Below are 19,164 nucleotides of genomic sequence, written 5' to 3' on the forward strand. Positions count from 1 at the left end.
TTTGCAACATTTTTCACTCTCTTCTTTTGTTGAATACGCCCTTATGTTTCAGTTGCCTAATTTTTGTGTTCTTCTTAAGGGACTGTTTTAGAATATATGGAAAAAGATGAAAAGGCTGTTGCTGACTTTAGTAGATGTTAGATCAGACAGTCAGCTATTAATCTTTCACTGAATTCACACTTTCAGCCACACAAGGATCTCTGAAGTGTTAATAAAATCAAAATCATTGTTAATAATATTGTTTTAAAGTATCTAGGAGTTAATGTATTTGAAGAATCACTTCTCTGTTCAAATTTTTCTCATCAGCTCTGTAGTGTTCCCAGTCTGAAAACACTCAGTGTATTTGAAGTCTTTTTGAGGGTTTTGTTGAGAACAGGTGAAGTCTGGTTCAGCTTTATACCATTCTTCCACAAACTTTCATCCAAACTTCCCCTCCACATTGGATTAGAAAAATCTTAATACAAAGGACTATTTCTTTCCAGTGCCTGATAATTGCTCTGTTTTCAATTGCCTTGCTACTGAAACGTTGCACTTTGAGTTTTCCCCAACAGTTGCTGTGTTCCTTAAAGGGTGTTTTTGTCAAAAGAGAGCTAACTGGGAGAAGGAACATTCTTCTTTCAGGGAAAGGCATTACCTTTCCCAGCCATTCAATTTACGTAAGCGTTTCATACGTGTGCCAGAAGAGTTTCTTGTCTTTTGACTAAATGAGTGATCACAAGGAATCAGATTCATATTGGGTTACACAGTAAGGGACTTGTTGACCTGAGTGAATGAAGAAAAACCTCTTTTTACTGCTGCCTGTTTTTCATGATCTGCTGTGTTTCATCCCACAGTGACAATATGCAGCCTCTTGCTGAGCTGTTAAAAACAGATTTGTTACCTGGCTCAGAGAGACATCCTAGAGCTTTAAAAAAGTTGTACTTGGACAGAGTGTGACACTTAGAATGGGAGATAACTAATACTGTGGCTAGAACAGCCCCAGGCAGTGTTCTATATCTAGAAAAACTAGATAAACTGGATGAGGATTTGCCGTCCTGGGGACAGAGGGGGATAAAGGAGATGCTTATACAATGTTTCTGATCATGTATCTGTTGTCCATTTTAATTCTGGTCATCCTTCTGTGTTGAATATCTGTAAACAGTGTTTTAAGTAGAGATTATAAATTAAGCCCCTCTCAGAATTAAACTCTTATACAAACAGAAGATAATTATGTTGCTGAGCTCTTTAAAATTTGGGTATAGAAATATCCAGCTTTCCCGGCTCAGAAATCTTTCAAATATTTCACATGGGTACAATTGCTAAGTTAAAAAAAATAAAACCTCCCCTTTGTAAATTACTTCCAAAGCTTTAAAGTAAAATGAGTTTTTATATAAGAAGGGCAGGAAATATGCATAGTTTGATAGTTCTTTTTCTTTAGTAAGAAAGAGAAATATTCTGCCTGAATTTCCCTCAGTGCTGTTTTTAACTATAGAAATAGCTGAAAGGTTAAATCCAGCCTTCCAGATTCCTTCCTAAGAGACTGCTTTGTAGTCTCAGTAAATTTGCTAGTAGATCTTAATATATTAATGAAAGAATTAATGTCCAGTTCTGGACAGATCAATCTCCAGTTACATTTTTTCCTTTTTCAAATGTGTCAGTCATTGACAATCTTTATGATAAAAGCAGGAGCTTATACTTTCCCAGATGTCTTCCTTCTTCAGTTCTTCATCTGTTTCCTTGATGTGTTTTGCATAATATGACTACATACATTAAGTCAGTTATGCCAATACAAGAGGAAATGGGTTTTGTGGAAATGATTGTTGTATTTCTTACATAAAGAGCACCATTTTTTCATCTGTTTAACATTTGTATATTTACACTGGTAATAAACAGATTAGCCTGTTGTGACAAAAAGTGTTGGGATTTGTGACACAACTGTATCATAAAACCTGTGAAAAAGCAAATGTTATTTCTAACCAAGGCAGTGTAACAATTCTGTACTTTTAAAAACTTTTACTAATAATCCATGTAGTTTACCTAAGCAGAGTATAGAATCTATTTCTATAGTGCTGCACATTAAATCCCATCCATTTAACATCTCTGATCCGAATAAAGAATGTGATATTTGTCTTTCTTTTTTGGCTCTGTCATCTGTAAAATAGCTGTACTGATTTGCAGGTTAGCCAGTGTTGACTTTTCTTGCAGTAGGCAAGCTTACCTAGTCTGTAAATCAAATAGTTATTACAGTCACTAAAAATGTTTTAAATTTTACCCATTAGTAAAGAGAAAAACCAGTAAAATACATATTAAAACCTGCTTTTTAAAAAAGATATTGGAGGAAAAAATAGTAAGTACTAAGTTTAAATGTGAAATACTAATGCAGCTTCTCTGTGCATAACCATTATCACAGTCTGATCATTTATTGTGATGTAATCACAGAGTATTTGAATGTTACTTTTTCTAGATAATAGTAAGAACAGATATTTTGGGATTTATGATGGACAGGTGCAGAGAGTATATCTGTATATAATAGCTCCTATATCACTACAGATTTCTTTTCTCTGAATTTTGAAAGGTATTAAATGGCTGCATTGGAAGCAATCACACTGTAGTCAGGTGATTTAAGGGTATTATGTAAATAGTGTTCAGAAACTATCTCCATACCTGGGATTCTTCACAAACCATAAGCCAAGTGTGATCCAGTAAAGGATCAGTTATTCTAATTTACTCCGACAATATATTTAATCCCGATTTCAGTAAAAGCCGACCAAGACTTATTGTTACATGTCATGCTTTTCTTTTTCTCTGTTTCAGCTGAGACAATCCCAGTCGTACTGCACAGACACAGAATGCCTTCAGGAATGTGAGTAACTGTTCATATCAGGTTCATGGAAGTAAAATGAACAGCAGTAATTAAAACACAGTCTGACTGTTCTTTAAAATGCGGCAGTTGATTTAATGTTATAGGAACATATTACAGTAAATCAAATCCTGCAGTAATAAAATTGATGTGCTGGGGAGTGGTAATTTCTGAGAACCTGTGATGAACATTTGTACATTAGAAGCAGCATTGATGAGAGTCCTGGAGGTATCAATAAACCAGCATAACCATCAATCAGGTCCCAAGCATTACTGAATCTTGTTAGCCTCCAAATAGGATAATTTGGGGAATGAGAGGGGAAAATTTGGAAAGTGCTTTATTTGTCCTCCTCAGATTCAGAGCAGCGTAACCAATAAAGAGTAGATACTGAGCACAGACATAGACACACATGTTCACAGCTTGGGCTGGGTGATGAACTGTCTGTACTGTGACCCCTCTACTCCACTGAGAGGAAGAGGAGGCTCTGACTCATAAGCTGACATCCACCATGACTGCATCTCTGTTGATCTGGCTCCTGTGTAGTTAATGAAGCAGAGGACTGATGTGTACACTTCCTTGGAATTTGCTATGAAATGCATCAAAAAACCTCTCCCAAACTGTGAACAGTACTAGGTCAGTCAGACATTACCAGAATGGACAGTGAAGCGTAGCTGTGTGGAGGTTATGCAGCAATGTAAGCATGCCCTGAGGCGTTGAGACACTCCCTGAGACACTTTCCCTGAGCTAGAGGGAATGCTGTCAAATGTTTGTAAATAAAAGTGAAGTGGGTCTGTGTTTCCTACATCAATTGAGCATGTGAACTCATTCAGCTTGCATCAGGACTGCTGTAAAGCCTTGAGGGAGCAGCAAGCACCTGAGCAGTGTTCTTGTAAGCAAGAGCTGCTGGTGCCTGTATCTTTTATAGGTGTAGGAGCAGTGCAGGCAAGGTTTCCAGCATCTTGGAGAGAGTGCATGGCTCCATTGACCCTCATGTTCCTCCCTCTTCACTCCTCTGTAAAACCTGTTTAGAGATGGGCATGCAGCTCAGACTTGCACTGGGCTCTGCCAGTGTGGAACAATCCCAGATTCAGTGCCATGCTGGGCTGAAGGGGGAAACTGAGCTGTCCCACATAACCCCCTGAGGAAAAGATGGTGGGATGCACATGTGCTGTACAGTGCTGCTGCCTTACTCCTTCTTTATGGGCTTCCATCACTATTCCTCTTCCAAACGTACCTGGGCAGACTTTTTCATCTCCCACACCTTAGATTTCTATGTAGTTTTTTTAATCACAGGCATGTAGGAGAGGGAAAGATGCAGATGATGGGAGACAGAATATTTTCTATATTAGAAGGAGGCAGAGACAGGGTGTGGAGCTTTCTGAGCTTTAGTCCACGGTCAAAACCAAGCATTGGTAGGTCATTCTCATGCCTTGGGAGTCTTGGATCATTAGTACTTATGAAGTTTTTAGACTAAGGACTGTATAAATGAGTAAGTTCTCATATGTGTGGCCACAAAGCCTGTGGGATAGCTTTAATGTTACCAAGCTATAGTACAGTGGGGATTTGAATGGTTTGCAACAAATAGCTTTCCATTCTCAGATTCTTGCAATAACTGTCTGTGCAGATGCAAGCAATTTGGCAGCAATTGTTCCAAACCAGTGGTTTGTTTCAAAAACCAAAGCAAAAATTACAGAGTAAATCTTTTCCTATGTTATTATATTGCTTAAATTTAGTTCTAGCAAAGGTATTTTTCTGCTGATGCAATGACACAGCCTGCATATTTGTCATTATTTTGTGGTGCTTCTGTGATGCTGTGTTTGTGGCAGTCTGTAAGACCCTGAGAGTCAAAGGCAAAAATAAACAGATTGAGCCTGGAGAAGCTTCTAGAGAGGTTTTAAGAAACATATTAAAGTAATTCTGGGCCAGTCTTCTGTCCATTGCTTCATGCTGTTTTTATGAGCTGTAAAGTGATGAGCTTACATTTGAGGTGGGTCTCCTCTTCCCTAGGTCCCACAGCTCCACTTTCTGGTACTTGTTGACTTTGATTCCTCATTTCAGAATCTCACTAGGAACAAGTTTGTTTCACTCTCACCAATTCACTCATTCCCAGAATTTGGTCTTCCTTCTGGAAGCACAGCTGGGAATGTTGTCATACACAGATTCTTAAGTTGCAAGGTTGTGGAATAACTGATGAGATGTATGTGGTTTTGTTTTGGGAGACGTCAGGGTTGGGGTTCAGCCAATGTCACAGCAGCATCATGTGTTGTGCTGCTGCTACCAGCTGGAAATTCTCAGAAACACCCTCTCTTGATTCTTCTAAGCATGCTTTGTTTTTCCAACCCTTGATTTAGGTTCTTTTTTGTTGTTGTTTTTTAGAGCCATATCAAGGCAGTAGTACCAGGTTTCCCACCTTCACTTTTTTGTGTTATTATCTATAAATTCTTACTTGCAGTTGTTGGCACCATTATGTCATAGTGACTCCCCTGCAGAGTTTCCTGCCAGGGTCAGGAGCAGTGCTTTTGGATTTAGGTATAGGAAGATATGAGCACCACTTCAGCTAGCATTTGGGCCCTCTGCTTGATGGCTGTTCATCAGCTGGTTCTCCATCAGAGTATCTGCCGTGCATTAAAGCATGTGTCAGAGTTTGATGACTGTTCCCTCAATTTCAGTGGGTGCCTTGCAGAAAGAAAAGGCTGTAAGTTTTGAATAGGCAGCACATTGAATTTTCTGTTGGGATTGTTAATGCTCAGCAGATCAGAAGATCTTAGAGTTTCCCTTGAAATGAGCAATAAGAGTGGTAATTCCTTTCTGAATTCTGTCTAATGCAAGCGGAGCAGGCGCTTCTCTGACGTGTGGCAGTTGCAACATCAGCGACTCATCCAGCCTAGGGAGGGCCCCAGCTGGTTCTGATCTGCTGTGGTGGCTCATGGCCCTTCACAGTCAGCCTTCCCTTCCCCTGTCAAAGGAAATGAGGGGCTACTGCTGGAGTTTTTTCTGTGTTCTAGCAATTCCCAGACATTGACACCTCATATTTTCAGCGCTATTCTCAGTGCTCTGCTACGCTGTAATGTGGTCAGAGGTGACTGTCTCAAATGTTGTCTACTCCCAAACTTTTATGCAATTTAAAGTGAATACGTACATGTGATTCATCTTGATTTGTATTCATCTAGGGCAGTCACAGCAGCCTAATGTCTGCCAACCCTTCCCTCCCTTTTCTGGGAATTCCCTTTTCCCTTCCTCTGCTGCTCAAGACCATTTTGGCTTTCTTTGGGTTCCTTATCCTTGCCTTTGAAAGTGTCAGCTTGCAGGCATTATGTCCTGAAGGTCCCATGGGCTCTTTGTCTTCCCTGATTATTAATTTCTAAAATATCTCTCTTCATACAGTTTTATGCCTTTCCTTCACAGAAGAAGCAAGGCTTAAAGCACCATGAAAAGAAGACATAAGTCAGAGACCATGCTTTTTGCCTTCCTGCATGCTGAAGTTTAACAGTTTTTACCAGTGTCAATCTGTTTATACTCCAAAATAAGATATTTCTACCATAAGAGGGCAGACAAAAAGCACCACATGGAATACACTTTTACAGTAAAACAAATGAAATTTCTCCTTTTTTGAGAGTGCAGCCTCACTCTGAAGGAAAAACTGCATTTTAAAAGCACTAAGTTCATGTAAGGGTGTTTAACCTGGGCACTTAGTTTTAATATTGTATTCCTGAGATTTCAGTTGCACAATCAGTAATTGGTTGACCTTTAATCTTTAAAAACTCTTTTTACCAAACTCATAATTTTAATAGCTTTAACTGCCTTCTAGAACCTCAAATGAATCTGCAAACATCTGTCACAGAGGATTTTTTTTCTACTTCCCATTTCTTTCTGGGTGAAGACTAGTTTGTGTGGCCTGGTCTCTGCTTCTGTAGGAAAAAGCAAGTCCAAAAACTGCATTGTGTACATGGAGCCACAGATAGGATTCACCATAGTCTCTAACTCCCATGGGAGTTAATCCCACAATCTCACACCAGCTCCTCATAAAGCTTTCTCCTGCAGAGAGATAATTCAGCTTCAGCCATGCTGTAAAAAAAGAAATAAATAAATTCCAGGTAACCACAGGGCCAGAACTGCTCACAGGCATCATTCAGGAGTGTGAGGATATATATATATGTATGCCAAACCCAGGGGACCAGATACTGTGAAAATAATTGGGCTGGATTCTGTGTTGCATGGAAAGGTAGGTTAGAGACTGGGTAATGTCTCTCAGTGACATGGGAATATGTGATGTTAAATTCTGTACTAGTTGGTGTGTCTGGAGCACTGGAGATTAATAACCAGATCCATCCATCAGAATGGGTGGTGGCAGGAACATTCATCTCAGACCAGGACAATCTTCTATCCATCTGAAGATATTAGAAAATACCATTCACAGGTGCTCTTGGAGGATAACCTTTATTCTTCAAGGAATCAAAACATCACTTCTAAATTACTTGCAAAAACATACCAGTTACAGATAAAGGAACTGTGACTGTGAACTCTTAAAAAGAAGATTTTTTTTTTCTGCCCATCACCATAAATTCCATCCTGCTTGATTTCACCTTCACTCAACTGTTCTTTTATCCATAAGCTGGTTTTATATGATTATTTTGTGATCTCAGGGATGGAGGTCTTTGTAGCAAGATTATTGTTTCCTACATATAACTGCTTTCAGTAGTTGAAATAGCTTCCTGTCTCTTCTCTTGATTTGTGATGCAAAGCTTTGAAAAGTTGGATTCAACCCCAACTATGTGAAATTTTGCTTATCCTCTTCCCTGTAAGAGATTAAAGTAACAGATTCTGAAATATCTCACATCCTTATTAAAGCACACGCTCATTGGTGAGAGGTGTGGGTTTATCAGTTCCTTGGTAAATGCAAACATTGTTGTGTCTGGCATGCCTTGAGTAGGTAGTACAGGGCCAGTTAGATCAGCTATTGTCTTGCTTAACTTAGTTCAGAACATGTTTCAGCACATTTGGTTCTGTCTGAACTGTGTTACAGCACAGGCTGGAAGAAATTGTGTCCTGCAATGGACCCCTCTGGGTTCCCTCTGTGGTCCCCTCTGCTCCCTTCCCTGACCTGTAGCATGACCTGATCTGGCTTCATTTGCTTACCCCAACTTTTGGTTAACCACCACAGACCCTAAGTGCACCAAGGTTCAGCCAAATTCCAGAAGGCAGTTGGACCAGTCCATTTCTCTGCATTGTATGGGGAATCCTAACAAGTCACCAGAATTTTCAGTCTTCTACGAGAAATATTTGCCAAAGCAGTTACCTAAGGCCTTCTTACTTGTTGCTGCAGATAGTCTCAGAGTGGCTATTAGTGTTGTCTGGAAGCCCCATAATAAAGCAGTTGTTCTTTTCATGCCAAATTATATGCTCGTCTCCTGGACTGCATATAAGATTTTCCAAGATTTAAAATATTGATATATGCTGCTGATAATAATAATATTTTGGTCAACAAAACTAAAGGTCTAAACTCTTACCTTCGCAATTCCATATGCTTTCAAAATCAATTGTGTAAGAGTTTAGTGAATTAAAGGCTGTAGCTTTCTTATTTATATTCTGCACTATGCCATCTGGTCCATATACAAAGCCCTTTATTCACTCAGATTTTCAAAAAGAATTCTCACTTGTAATTGCATATCATTCTAATAATAAAATTCCTTACATTAGCAACATCTTGAGTTTTGAAATGTCTATATTTTGTACATTTAAAAGGCATAAGCAGTTTCGTTTGCTCATACATGTTGATGGAGGTGTTTGTGCTGTGAGAAGCATGAACTTCTGTGGTGCATGGGTTTTTTTCTTCTTTGACATTTGTGAGTGCATGTGATGTGAGTAAAACACATCAGTCCAACAGCCCCAACTCATGAAGCCTTATTCCCAGAGCAGCAGTGTGGAGATTGGCATAGCTGTAAGCTCTAAGCTTCCCTGCAGGGCCCCTGTGCTGTGTCATGAACAAACCCTTCCAAGGAAGAGCCTCTGTTAGCAATGCTACCCAGGATGGCAGTGATGGGGGTGGTTCTGTGGTTATCAGCATTAACCTTCAAGGAAATTATTCCAGCAGGCTATGAGTTATCAAGTAAGTGTTGAATAAGAACAATCCAACCAATACTGAATCCAGACTTGACTCCATAATCATTATTATTCATTATAGCTTTGAATCAATTGCTCTGTATCAGCTGATCATCTAGATCAGTAATGAAGATGTTAGGCCTTCAGATACTATAATAAATGGATTCATGTGAGTACCATAGGTAATTATCTATACATGGGTTTACACTTCAGCTGACAAGATTAGTTACTGCTTGATTACTTGAAGTTATGTTTCAGAGGAGAAAAGTAGTTTTAAAATGTGCAGGTATTTGCACAAGTTTCTTGATCTAAAGAGATCAACTAGCCATTTCCAGCCTGAAGGTATTTTCTTAAATTTACTTCCATGTGTTGATGTTTCAGGTATTCTGTATAGAAATTTGATGTAAAGTTTTTATATTGTGTTCCTGGGCTTCACTTTGAAATGTATCTCTGCAGCATTTTTTCACCTCCTGCCAGATACATTGCTAGCAGAAATACCACATGACCTGGATGATCAGTCATGGAGATCTGGCATATTGACACTGAAACATCTTCAAACAAACTCTCAAGAAATAAATTAAGAGTAGATTCAAGAAATTGATTACCATTAATTTGCTCCCTTCTTGTTAAAAATTAGCATGTTCTCTGTGCGGGGCCTAACAATGGAGCCTAACCTTTCATCAGTTTAGTCTTACTGTTTTATTTGTTTGAGGCAAAAAACCAAAGACCAACATACATATGGGGCATTTCCTATATGTTCTGCATCAAGTTTGATTTCTTAAAAATCAAGTTTGATTTCTTAAATGTGAAGAGCGTGTTTATCACCTCCAGTTACTAGGAGCTAATATGAAATAAGAAATATTCATGATAATTCTAAGGATACCAGTGAAATATTATGAAATAGATTATTCTCTTTTCAGATGGGTAAGAAATATGATAAAATACAGTATTACTGTCTCAAAGCCAAAATGAGGGACTATGGAGAACACTCCATTAAAAACTATTTCAGGGATTTCTTCCTGAGATTGCATTTTTTGTTTCACTTGGGGAAAAGAACTCTGCTGTTACTCTGTTATAACTTGACCTTTCTTTGTCTGTAGTGCCAGGACCAAACTCCTCCAGTGACAATGGCATCAGCTTTGCCATGATAATGATGGCCTGGGTGGTGATTGCACTTGTCTTGTTCTTACTGAGACCCAGTAATCTAAGAGGATCAAACACAGTCGGAAAGCCAACAAGCCAACACAATGTAAGTGCATCTTCAATGCCCTGCAGGGAGATTGTGTATTAGCTTAAATCTATTTTGGTTTGATACACACTGTCTCAAATTAATTTTTCCCTTTTTTCACTGTATTTTCTTGGAACTCCATTTAAAATTACAATGAGTTAGTCCAAAATGAAAGGAATATTGAAGGCTAAGTCTGGGATGGAGCAGGTGCAGTGTCCTCTGGACACTGTCTGTCCCTGGATGAAACTGCCTCCTGCCTTCTTAGGTGAAAGGGGACAAGCACAGCTTTAAGAGAAGTCAGTAAACAAAATTACAGCATGATACTTTGACAAGGGTGATCCTTGTCCTAGATGTGGGATCATGAAAAAATCTCCATTAATACAGGAAAAAGTAATTTTTTGATGCTCATTTTCTCTAATTATTTTCAGAGATGTTGAAAAACCATGAAAGAAAACACAATGTAACGCTTCTGAGTTCTTCTATTGCTGTATCCTCCTTTGTGAAACACAGTGTCTAATTCTGTACCTGCTTTTTTTTTACTTTCCTCCTTTCTTCTCCCAAGGGACAAGAACCACCAGCCCCACCAGTGGACTAGAGCATTCAATATTGGAAAAGCTCAGCAGCTAAAACCTTGCACGACCAAATGAACGAAGTGACCAGATGGCTCCTAACTCCCACTCAATACTGTTTTCTCATTTATATAGAGCAGAGTTATCACTCAGCAGTAATCTTCATGAACTGCTTTTAGCAACTTCAATTTTAAGTTAATTTTTTCTTTGTATGTTATTACAATTCCTATAAAATTGTAATTTGATTAATGGTAAGGCATTGCAGGGGTTTTTTGGTTGTTACTGTGGACATTCCACTTAATCTCTTTCTGTTACAGTGATCCTTATTTCTTTGATGTGATTTCTGATATGCATTGAAAGAAAAAGAAAATCCCAGTCCACCTATAAGAATGGAAGGTTACTGACCTTTCTTCAGATTAATTCATATTTCTTCTCCAGTATGCTTTTGAGAGTTATATTATGGTTGGAAGTACTTAGTTATGTGCTGAAAAATATAAATTGTTTTATATTTGCCCTGGTTTCAGAGCAGCTTTTATTCTGGTCTTTGGACCACTAACACAGTTTTCAGGGTTGCTGGCAAAAGCATGGATTGTCCACTAGAATAATACTGTAAGTGAACATGAGGGCACACATAAGTGAACATGAGGATTGCCACTGTCAAAGCTTTGATCTATATATTGGAAACTTTACACAAAAGATTATACCACCAAAAAAGTTAATTCAGCCATTTTCATTAATAAATTGTATGTCTTATCCAATATGTTGTGAAAAAACATACTCTAAACCCAGGTGTGTTTACTTACAGACTTTATCAAAAGAGAAATTTAGTAAGAAGAACTTGGTAGAATTTTCTGTCCTGGCATAGTCTTTTCATAATTGATACCTTAACAAGTTTTTAGCCATGATATAATAGATATTGGACAGGATGAAATCATACCAAGAAGTTACCATGGTTACCAACTTTTGGTATACAACATGTACTGGATTATTCAGGTTTTTCACCTGTATGTTATCAGCAATTCTTAACATTTCATCCTTATCTACTAGTTGTAATTGTAGAATAACAAACTTGCAGGTGACTACATATGGCATGTCTCTTCCCTCTAATAAATGTGTGTATGTGTGGTGTGTTTCAGTGTGTGTATGTGTGGCTGTGCACGCACCTGTGCACATCTCCCATTATGGAAAATGGGAAGGACTTTTTTTATGTACATTAATTTAAGAACATTTTAAAGATGTACAGAAAAGCAACACTGTATATTTTTCTTGTTCAATTTGAAAAAGTGATCAGAATAATGTAAAGAACATTTTTATGTTCCCAACATGAAACTTCTTTCCTTAAAGGTCAGTAGAACAGACATATGGGAATTCTAAGCCTTACTCTACAAACCTTTATTTCATGAGGACTTTAGTTATGGAGCTGAAGGAACTAACTGTTAAATTTCAAAAAGGTTTGTATTAACAGGCTCTAACAAAAATCTCACATCAGATCCCATGGTTGACAGCTGCAGGGTTTTGCTCTTCCGGGTAAAGGGTGAGCCACCTAAGCCCCCTTCTAAGGGTACAGTGTAGAGCTGAAGAAGGGCTTCTGTAATTTGATGTAATTGACCTTTGAATTTCTATGGAATACTGTCCTCCCAAGCATAGGAGTAAGTTTAAAAAAAAAAAAAAAAGGAAAAAAAGAAGAAGATCGGGCCAGGTGCTCTCAGTGACATCAGTGCAGTGCCATGTAAAGCAATGAAACTGCAGGAGAGAAACTGAGAGAATTTGTCCCATTGTGTCTAATAATGTACAGGCCACAAACACTGTGTAAAGATGTCACTGGGACAAGCACTCTTGCCAGTGCTTACTTTTTGCCTTCCATGTACATTTATGTTTGGGATGCTGTTCAGTACAAGTAATACAGCATCATTTTGTTGAACCCACAAGAAAACCTATATAATCTCCCACACTGACCTTTTTTCTCCAAGGATTTTTGGCCAGAATTCTTCACTATTGGAGGCATAAAACAAGCTTCCAGATGATTAAAAAGCCAGCTGAAACAGGCTTCTATTCAGAGCACTACTCCTCATCCTCTTGGGAGTTGGTGAGATTTACAGGAGATGCTCCTCACTTGTGAGGATCAGTCTCACTTAAATGTCTGTTTATGTATTTATAAAACTTACCCATGCACCCAGCTCTAAAAGTCTTGGCAAATGAACTTTTTGTTCAGAGGAATGTTGTGGTTTACCTTTAAATTAAATGTCTTTGCTTGAAATTCCTCTGATTGTCCCAGTGATTTTATACATGTATGTTTTCCTCATGTAAATGGCTATTTTAAATTTTTTATGTAAAAGAAAATGAACATTGGAAATATTTTATTGTAAAATGTTTTACTAAAGAGCCAGGCCACTATCCCACATCAAAATGTATGCCTTTTAAATTCAGATACTCTCTCCAAGATACAAAATTCAGATCAGCACTCTTAATTAAAATAAAAGTAAGTAACCATAGGACTGTATTTTGCCACTCTTATTTGTGTTAAATAGTGCCTTACTCATCAAGTAGTTGCACTGAAGTTTGTGGAACTACTCTGAGATAATGTACTAGTAGCAGCTTTAGTAAGGGTGGCAGAAATCTGGTCTTTAGTGATGTAATTTGTGATTAAATAATTGTATCATGGTTACAGATGTTTATGGTAAATTTTGGGAAGAGATTAGTGGTATGCAAAGCTCTAGGGTATGACCAGTTCTGTAATGATGGTTTTAAGCTTGGTTAGTCAGAGATGCAAGTTGTAGCAACTTGGAAAATGTGGAAGGAAATTTTACAATTATACCTTAACTTTGTTAAAACAATAGTATTTTAGAGTCTGCTTAACACAATTACTATATTCTGAAATGAGAAATCATATGTATCCATGCACTGTCTGCAGATCACTTAGCCTTGTAATGTTAATGATTGAAAAAGGAAGAGTGAAGATGTCATGTACTTAATGTAAATCGGTGGTTTAAAATATCTGAATTATGCCAAACAAAAAATCGTCTGTGCCATTTGCAGTTTCCTAGTAATCTTTTACTGAGTACTTGGATTGGGATAAAGGGCTTGTACTATGCACTTTTTATTGACTTAACAAAATAAATAGCAATCATTAGTAAACTTTTGTCTTTGTCTTTTAGTTTTTATATAAGACATAGGGACTGCACCAACCTATCAATTTCTAAGGTAATTTGAAATCATCTAAAAATAAGTCAGTAAAAATAGTGTGTCACCTGTGTAACTTTTAAAATGTAAATTCTACCTTTTCTAATGGACACTTGTCTACTGTATGTGTCTCAAACAAGTCAGAACAAATAAAAAGCAGTTTCCAAGGTTTAAGATACTTTGATGACCAACATGGATACCTCTGCCTTTTGCTCTTCTAAGTAGTTGTGCAATCTAGGAAGTTAGAAATAATACAGGAAGAAAAGTAATGATAAAAATGCTGATTGTGTTACTTTGTTTTAGATCAAATCCTACTACTTTGGGATTGCAATCTGTTTTCCAGCTCTAGATCTTGGCAGTGTTGGACTTTGAGGAAGGAAGATGCTGCAATAGCTCCAAGGCAGTGTGTAGGAGCAGTAGAGACCTGCTGCTTCCTCACTGTTCCCATGAAGTGCAGCTCTCTTCTCTGGAAGCAGAGCACAAAATTCTGAGCACTGCCTCAACAGCAACTCAGATCCCTCATTAAAGATTCCTATGCTAATCTGAGGAAGAAAATGAGAAACCAGGGGAGCATTAGGGTTTAAAATAATGTAGAGCTATCCAGAGATAGTGGCAATAAATACCAGAGAATCAGAAACAAAATCAGAATAATATAATAATAACAACAACAACAAGTAACAAGTGTTTTAGCATTTGAGTCAATCTAAACAATACGAGATCTTACTCAAATACCAATAATATCTGCTCATCAAAATTTACCCTTTTACTCAAACATGATACCATAAATAATCCCTGAAACTAAAGCTAAACTTCTAAGTACACTTGATAAAAAGTTTGATAAGGATATGCAGATGCCTATTGAGAAAAGTGATGCAGAAAGAAAATTGCCACAAATCTAAATTTACATTGTTGAATAGATCTGTACATAGCCTAGCTGTTCAAGATCACCAGTAATTTGAAATTACTCTGCCCCAAAGCCTGAAAAAAAATTACCCTATTTAGGATGTTTAGGAAAAATACACCAAATCATTGCAGCAAAATATCCCATTAAGTGAATTCCTTGCAAAAATGGACTACTTACATCCTTTTCTCCTTCTCTTTATTTCTCCAGTGCCAGCCAATGGCCTACAGTGCCATTCACTGCAAAGATCTGCACCTTGGGGTGGGGGAAGAAGCAGAACATTCCATGCTGAACCACATCCTCACTTGTAAAACAACACAACTCTTACCAACTTTTAGGCAACATCACCTGAAGATTTTTCTTTTCATATAGGAAAAGTAACTGAACACTTGTATCCAAATTGCCAACTCCCATAGCAGACATTTTGTAGTTAAATATAATAGCTAGAAGAATCTGGCTTCCACACTACCTTTTTAACATCTGCAGATCAGAGCACTGGCCAGAGAGGGTGTCTGAAACAAATATGCTTCAATATTTGGCAATATATATTAATTCACCCTATATATGCAGAATTTTAAAGGTTTCACTCTTCTTGCCTTTATGGAAAGTGTTACTGTTAAATAATTACTGAAAATAAAACAGTAATTTATAATCACAGATCACATGTAGCAAGGTTTAAGAAAACAGGCCTTTGCTTTTATACGTTTTGTTGTTTCATCTTCCAAGCTATAAATGATGAAGCAGAGGAATAATTTTTGTGACTATATAGTTTTCAGACTTATAACTGGTTTAAAATTAATTTCTTCTGCTGCAGAAACTGTCCTTAAAGTCTAGAGATGAGAAAATATGTTTCCTTTAGCAGACCAGTGAAAAACCCCACCACTGTACAACATTCTGAAGGTCACAGCCATTGATTGGTTCGATATAAAAAGCAAATCTTAAAAAAGGTGTTCAGTTTAGGGCAGAACTTGAAATGATAAATGATGAAATGAAAATTATTAGCAAGAAAACAACCCAAGGAAGCCTCCACAGGACTGGCACTACACCAAACACCACAGGTAATGCATCAAAATCTGCTTTCTTGTGATGATGAGTAAAAATTGGGTTTCTTCAACTGCCTTAGTGATTTCATGCAGTCTTGTTTGAAGCAGAAAATCCAAATAATCATTCTCCCCTTCATCAAATATTAGCTTGCAATTTGAATCACCAATGCATCTTGTCTCTGACACTCCCTCCTGCTGTATTGTCTTGGGCTTCAGTATGTAAGGGGAAGAAATTAAACCAAATTGGCCTTTCACTATATTGTGAGGTAGATCAAATCTTCACCTTATTTTATGCAAACAACTGTTATGGGAATGGGGCAGCTCAGCTGAGTAAAACCCTTTAAAGAAGGGATGCTACAGGACCATTTCTCTCCAGTGGGGCAGTGATGAGAAGCAGTGCCTCATCCAGCTGCCCTTCCATTGCATTAGTTTCAGCATTTCATGTTTCCTGACTGTTCTGGTGAGACGGCTGTTAGCCTGAAATGGCTCTCCTGGTGGTACCCTGTGTTCAGAAAAGCAACGCTGCTGCCCACAGCACTGCTTCTGGAGCAGCAGCTTTGATGTCTGGCATGAAGTGTATGGTTTCCAGAAAAACATCAGAAAAGAATGGAAAAAAAAAGAGGCACTTAGAAAAACAACAGATAGGCCACCAAATGTAATCATGCCTGGAAGGAAGTGTGAATAATTGCTCTGTATACTGAGAGCTTTAAATAATTTAATTAGAGGAATGTCATGTACTGGGAAACAAAACGTGCAGTTACTTAAAGAATGGGGTTTGACAGGATATGTTCATCAGAGTTCTTAGAATGCCCTTCCTCCAGCTTCAAAAGTTTTAATTCTGCATGGCTTTGGGGTTTTATTTACATGGCAATATTGTACATGAGACCTGATGAGGTTGCTGTCCAGCTGTTCCATGCCATATGCAAACAGGCATGTTCAACCTGACCAGAAATTCACTGCATTTTGCAACAAATTTTACCAATAATTGCAGTTTGAGAGGCTGGTTGTCACCAGTAAAGAAAATACTATATTAGATTAATCATAAGATGCTTTGGCAAACTGTCAGGTTGTTCAGCAATGTCATAGTTCTGGTGAACCAGAGAGGTGGAGATGAGGAGAGGGTGTGAAGTAGGCATGTGCCAGGCAGAAAATGTCTCCTGTAGCAAGACAATGTTGGCTCTGAGCACGCACAGAGCTCAGGTTCTCATCTGTGTTCAAAAACAGCGTATGGCTGCTTTATGCAGCTGTTGGAGCCAGTCCCACACGTCCTGAATAATCTCTTGAGCTGCATCTCCTTCCTTCCTCTTCATGTTGTAAAACACAAGGAATGGATTCAAATACTGATCCAACTGGTCTCAGGGCACTTTTGTCCCTTGGCCTGGGACTGTGCCGAGCACCTTGGATTGGATTTCCCCGTTACAGGTGCAGTTGCCTCCCAGTTGTGCTTTGTCAGAAGTTAAAGAAAGGCTTGACAGATAATGGTGGTTGTTGAATCTGGGTCAGAAGTGTCAGAAACAGATTACACAAACTCAGCTGCCTTTAGTTAATGATCAGCTAAATCTGGCTGGCAATCAGTCTGACATTAAACAATAACCAGACAGGATTCAAATCTTTATTATCCATGGTCCTTTGCTGGCTTTTCCTCCCACCTCCAGTATCAGGATGCCAGCCAGGAGATTATGCAATCATGAACTTGCTTGCTCTTTGTCTTCACTCTCCTTCCCCTCATCCCCCAAATCCTTCAAAAACCATGATTTCTCCCTTGCAGAACAGAACAGCTTGTACATGGGAGGTGGAAAGTGGCCCCTCCACCCACCTTTGGTATTCAGATCGCTCTTCCCTACGTGGGAAAGGCAAAGGTGTGGCTTCAAACCCGCTCCCCAATATGCTGGAAGAGGGATTCACCTGACCTAATCAATTGCCTATGCTAAAGAAAAACATACTCCTGAAATCCTATTCCTCTTGTTACTTAGTTTACTTATCCTGCACTGCAAAAGTATTCACAGTCTACACTGAGCCTTCAAAAGAGCAGAGCAGAATTCACAACTTTTATTTTAAAAAATGGACAACAGTAGACCAGCCTCATCTGCTTTGCAGCAGCCTTACATAACCTTTCTTGCCTTGCATGCTGTTGCAAAAAATTCTACATCTTGGTAAATGATGGGTCTGCCTCAATGGAAAAAGCATGAAGATCCCATCCCATAATTCAGATTTTTTTTTTTTTTTTGTAAGAAGAGGGGAACCCAAACTTCACATCATTTATTTGCAATGCCTTTGAGCCCTGCATTTTTTAATCTGCCCGCAGTAGCCTCACCAGCAGAGTGCAGGCTATAGGGAAAGAAAAGCAGCCCTCGTCATCCTTTCACAGATCATTTAGGCTGGGAAAGCCCGCCAAAATCATGCAATCCAACCTTTCGGGTTAAATTGTGCTGTTTGCAAGAGAGAATGTGAGATCAATGTCCCAGGCAGGGGTGTGACTGTCTATCAGTGAAGGTCCTTTACTTGGAGAAAAGGGACTGGGGTCCATGGCCTGTTCCAAGGGCTCTTCAGACATTTGAAACAGCTCTCAAATAACAGACAACAACCCAGACCTTTCTCCTCCCAGAAAAGGGCCATGATTGCCAGATACAAAAAATATCCCTTTTGAAGCTCCTTGGCAAGTAGCACAGATGCAGGTGGAGTGTTAGATCCACGTGTTTGTTTATAATCCTCAGCACACAGCACTCTCCTGAGGTAAGTGTGCCTCAACTCCCCAGCCAAGGAAGGCTCTGAAGCTCTTGCCCTTGTTCTTAGCAAACTCAGTAACTGGGAGGTGTTAGCTGACTCTAGTGAGCTGCTGACTACCCACACCTACAGCAGCAGGCAGAGAGAAGTCCTTCTCACACACACCCCACCTTGTACCCTGGGTGTTTCTAGGAAAGGCACTCCTGGTGTGCCAGGCACGCACAAAGCACACTTACAACACCCTCAGCAGACCACTCCAAGGACCTGAAGTGGTTTTGGCCGTGGCTGGTACAGAGGGAGCAGATAGCATTCTTGCAGTACAAATGTATTCATTCATGGCTATTCTGAGACCTAAGGAGATAGATGGGGGGTTCGAAGAGGATGGTATAGGTGAGACTGACTTCTGAGCCACTCACTGAGCTTCTATTTGCTTTGCTTAGGTTTCCCTGGGGAAAAAAACCCTACAAAAACCTAGATGTGTTTAAAACTGAGACATCTGTGCCAGTAAGCAACGGGAAAAGGTGTGACTTGCTTTTACTTCAGAATAAACACAGTGAACCCTGTGCCTTTGCCAGGTGGTT

At 38.8% G+C, this 19,164-nt stretch overlaps 1 protein-coding gene across 1 annotated transcript in view; it reads left to right on the forward strand.

Moving 5' to 3' along the window:
* Positions 1–13,870, forward strand: part of SMIM14 (small integral membrane protein 14) — a 38,575-nt gene extending 24,705 nt beyond the window's left edge. Inside the window, exons 3-5 of the mRNA XM_063157403.1 lie at positions 2,794–2,842; positions 10,039–10,187; positions 10,729–13,870. Coding sequence (XP_063013473.1) covers positions 2,794–2,842; positions 10,039–10,187; positions 10,729–10,761 — 231 coding nt within the window. The 3' untranslated portion in view covers positions 10,762–13,870. The remainder of the gene's footprint in view (positions 1–2,793; positions 2,843–10,038; positions 10,188–10,728) is intronic.
* Positions 13,871–19,164: the final 5,294 nt, after the last annotated feature.

This window comes from Melospiza melodia, chromosome 5, assembly GCF_035770615.1.
Source record: "Melospiza melodia melodia isolate bMelMel2 chromosome 5, bMelMel2.pri, whole genome shotgun sequence".
NCBI lineage: Eukaryota > Metazoa > Chordata > Aves > Passeriformes > Passerellidae > Melospiza > Melospiza melodia.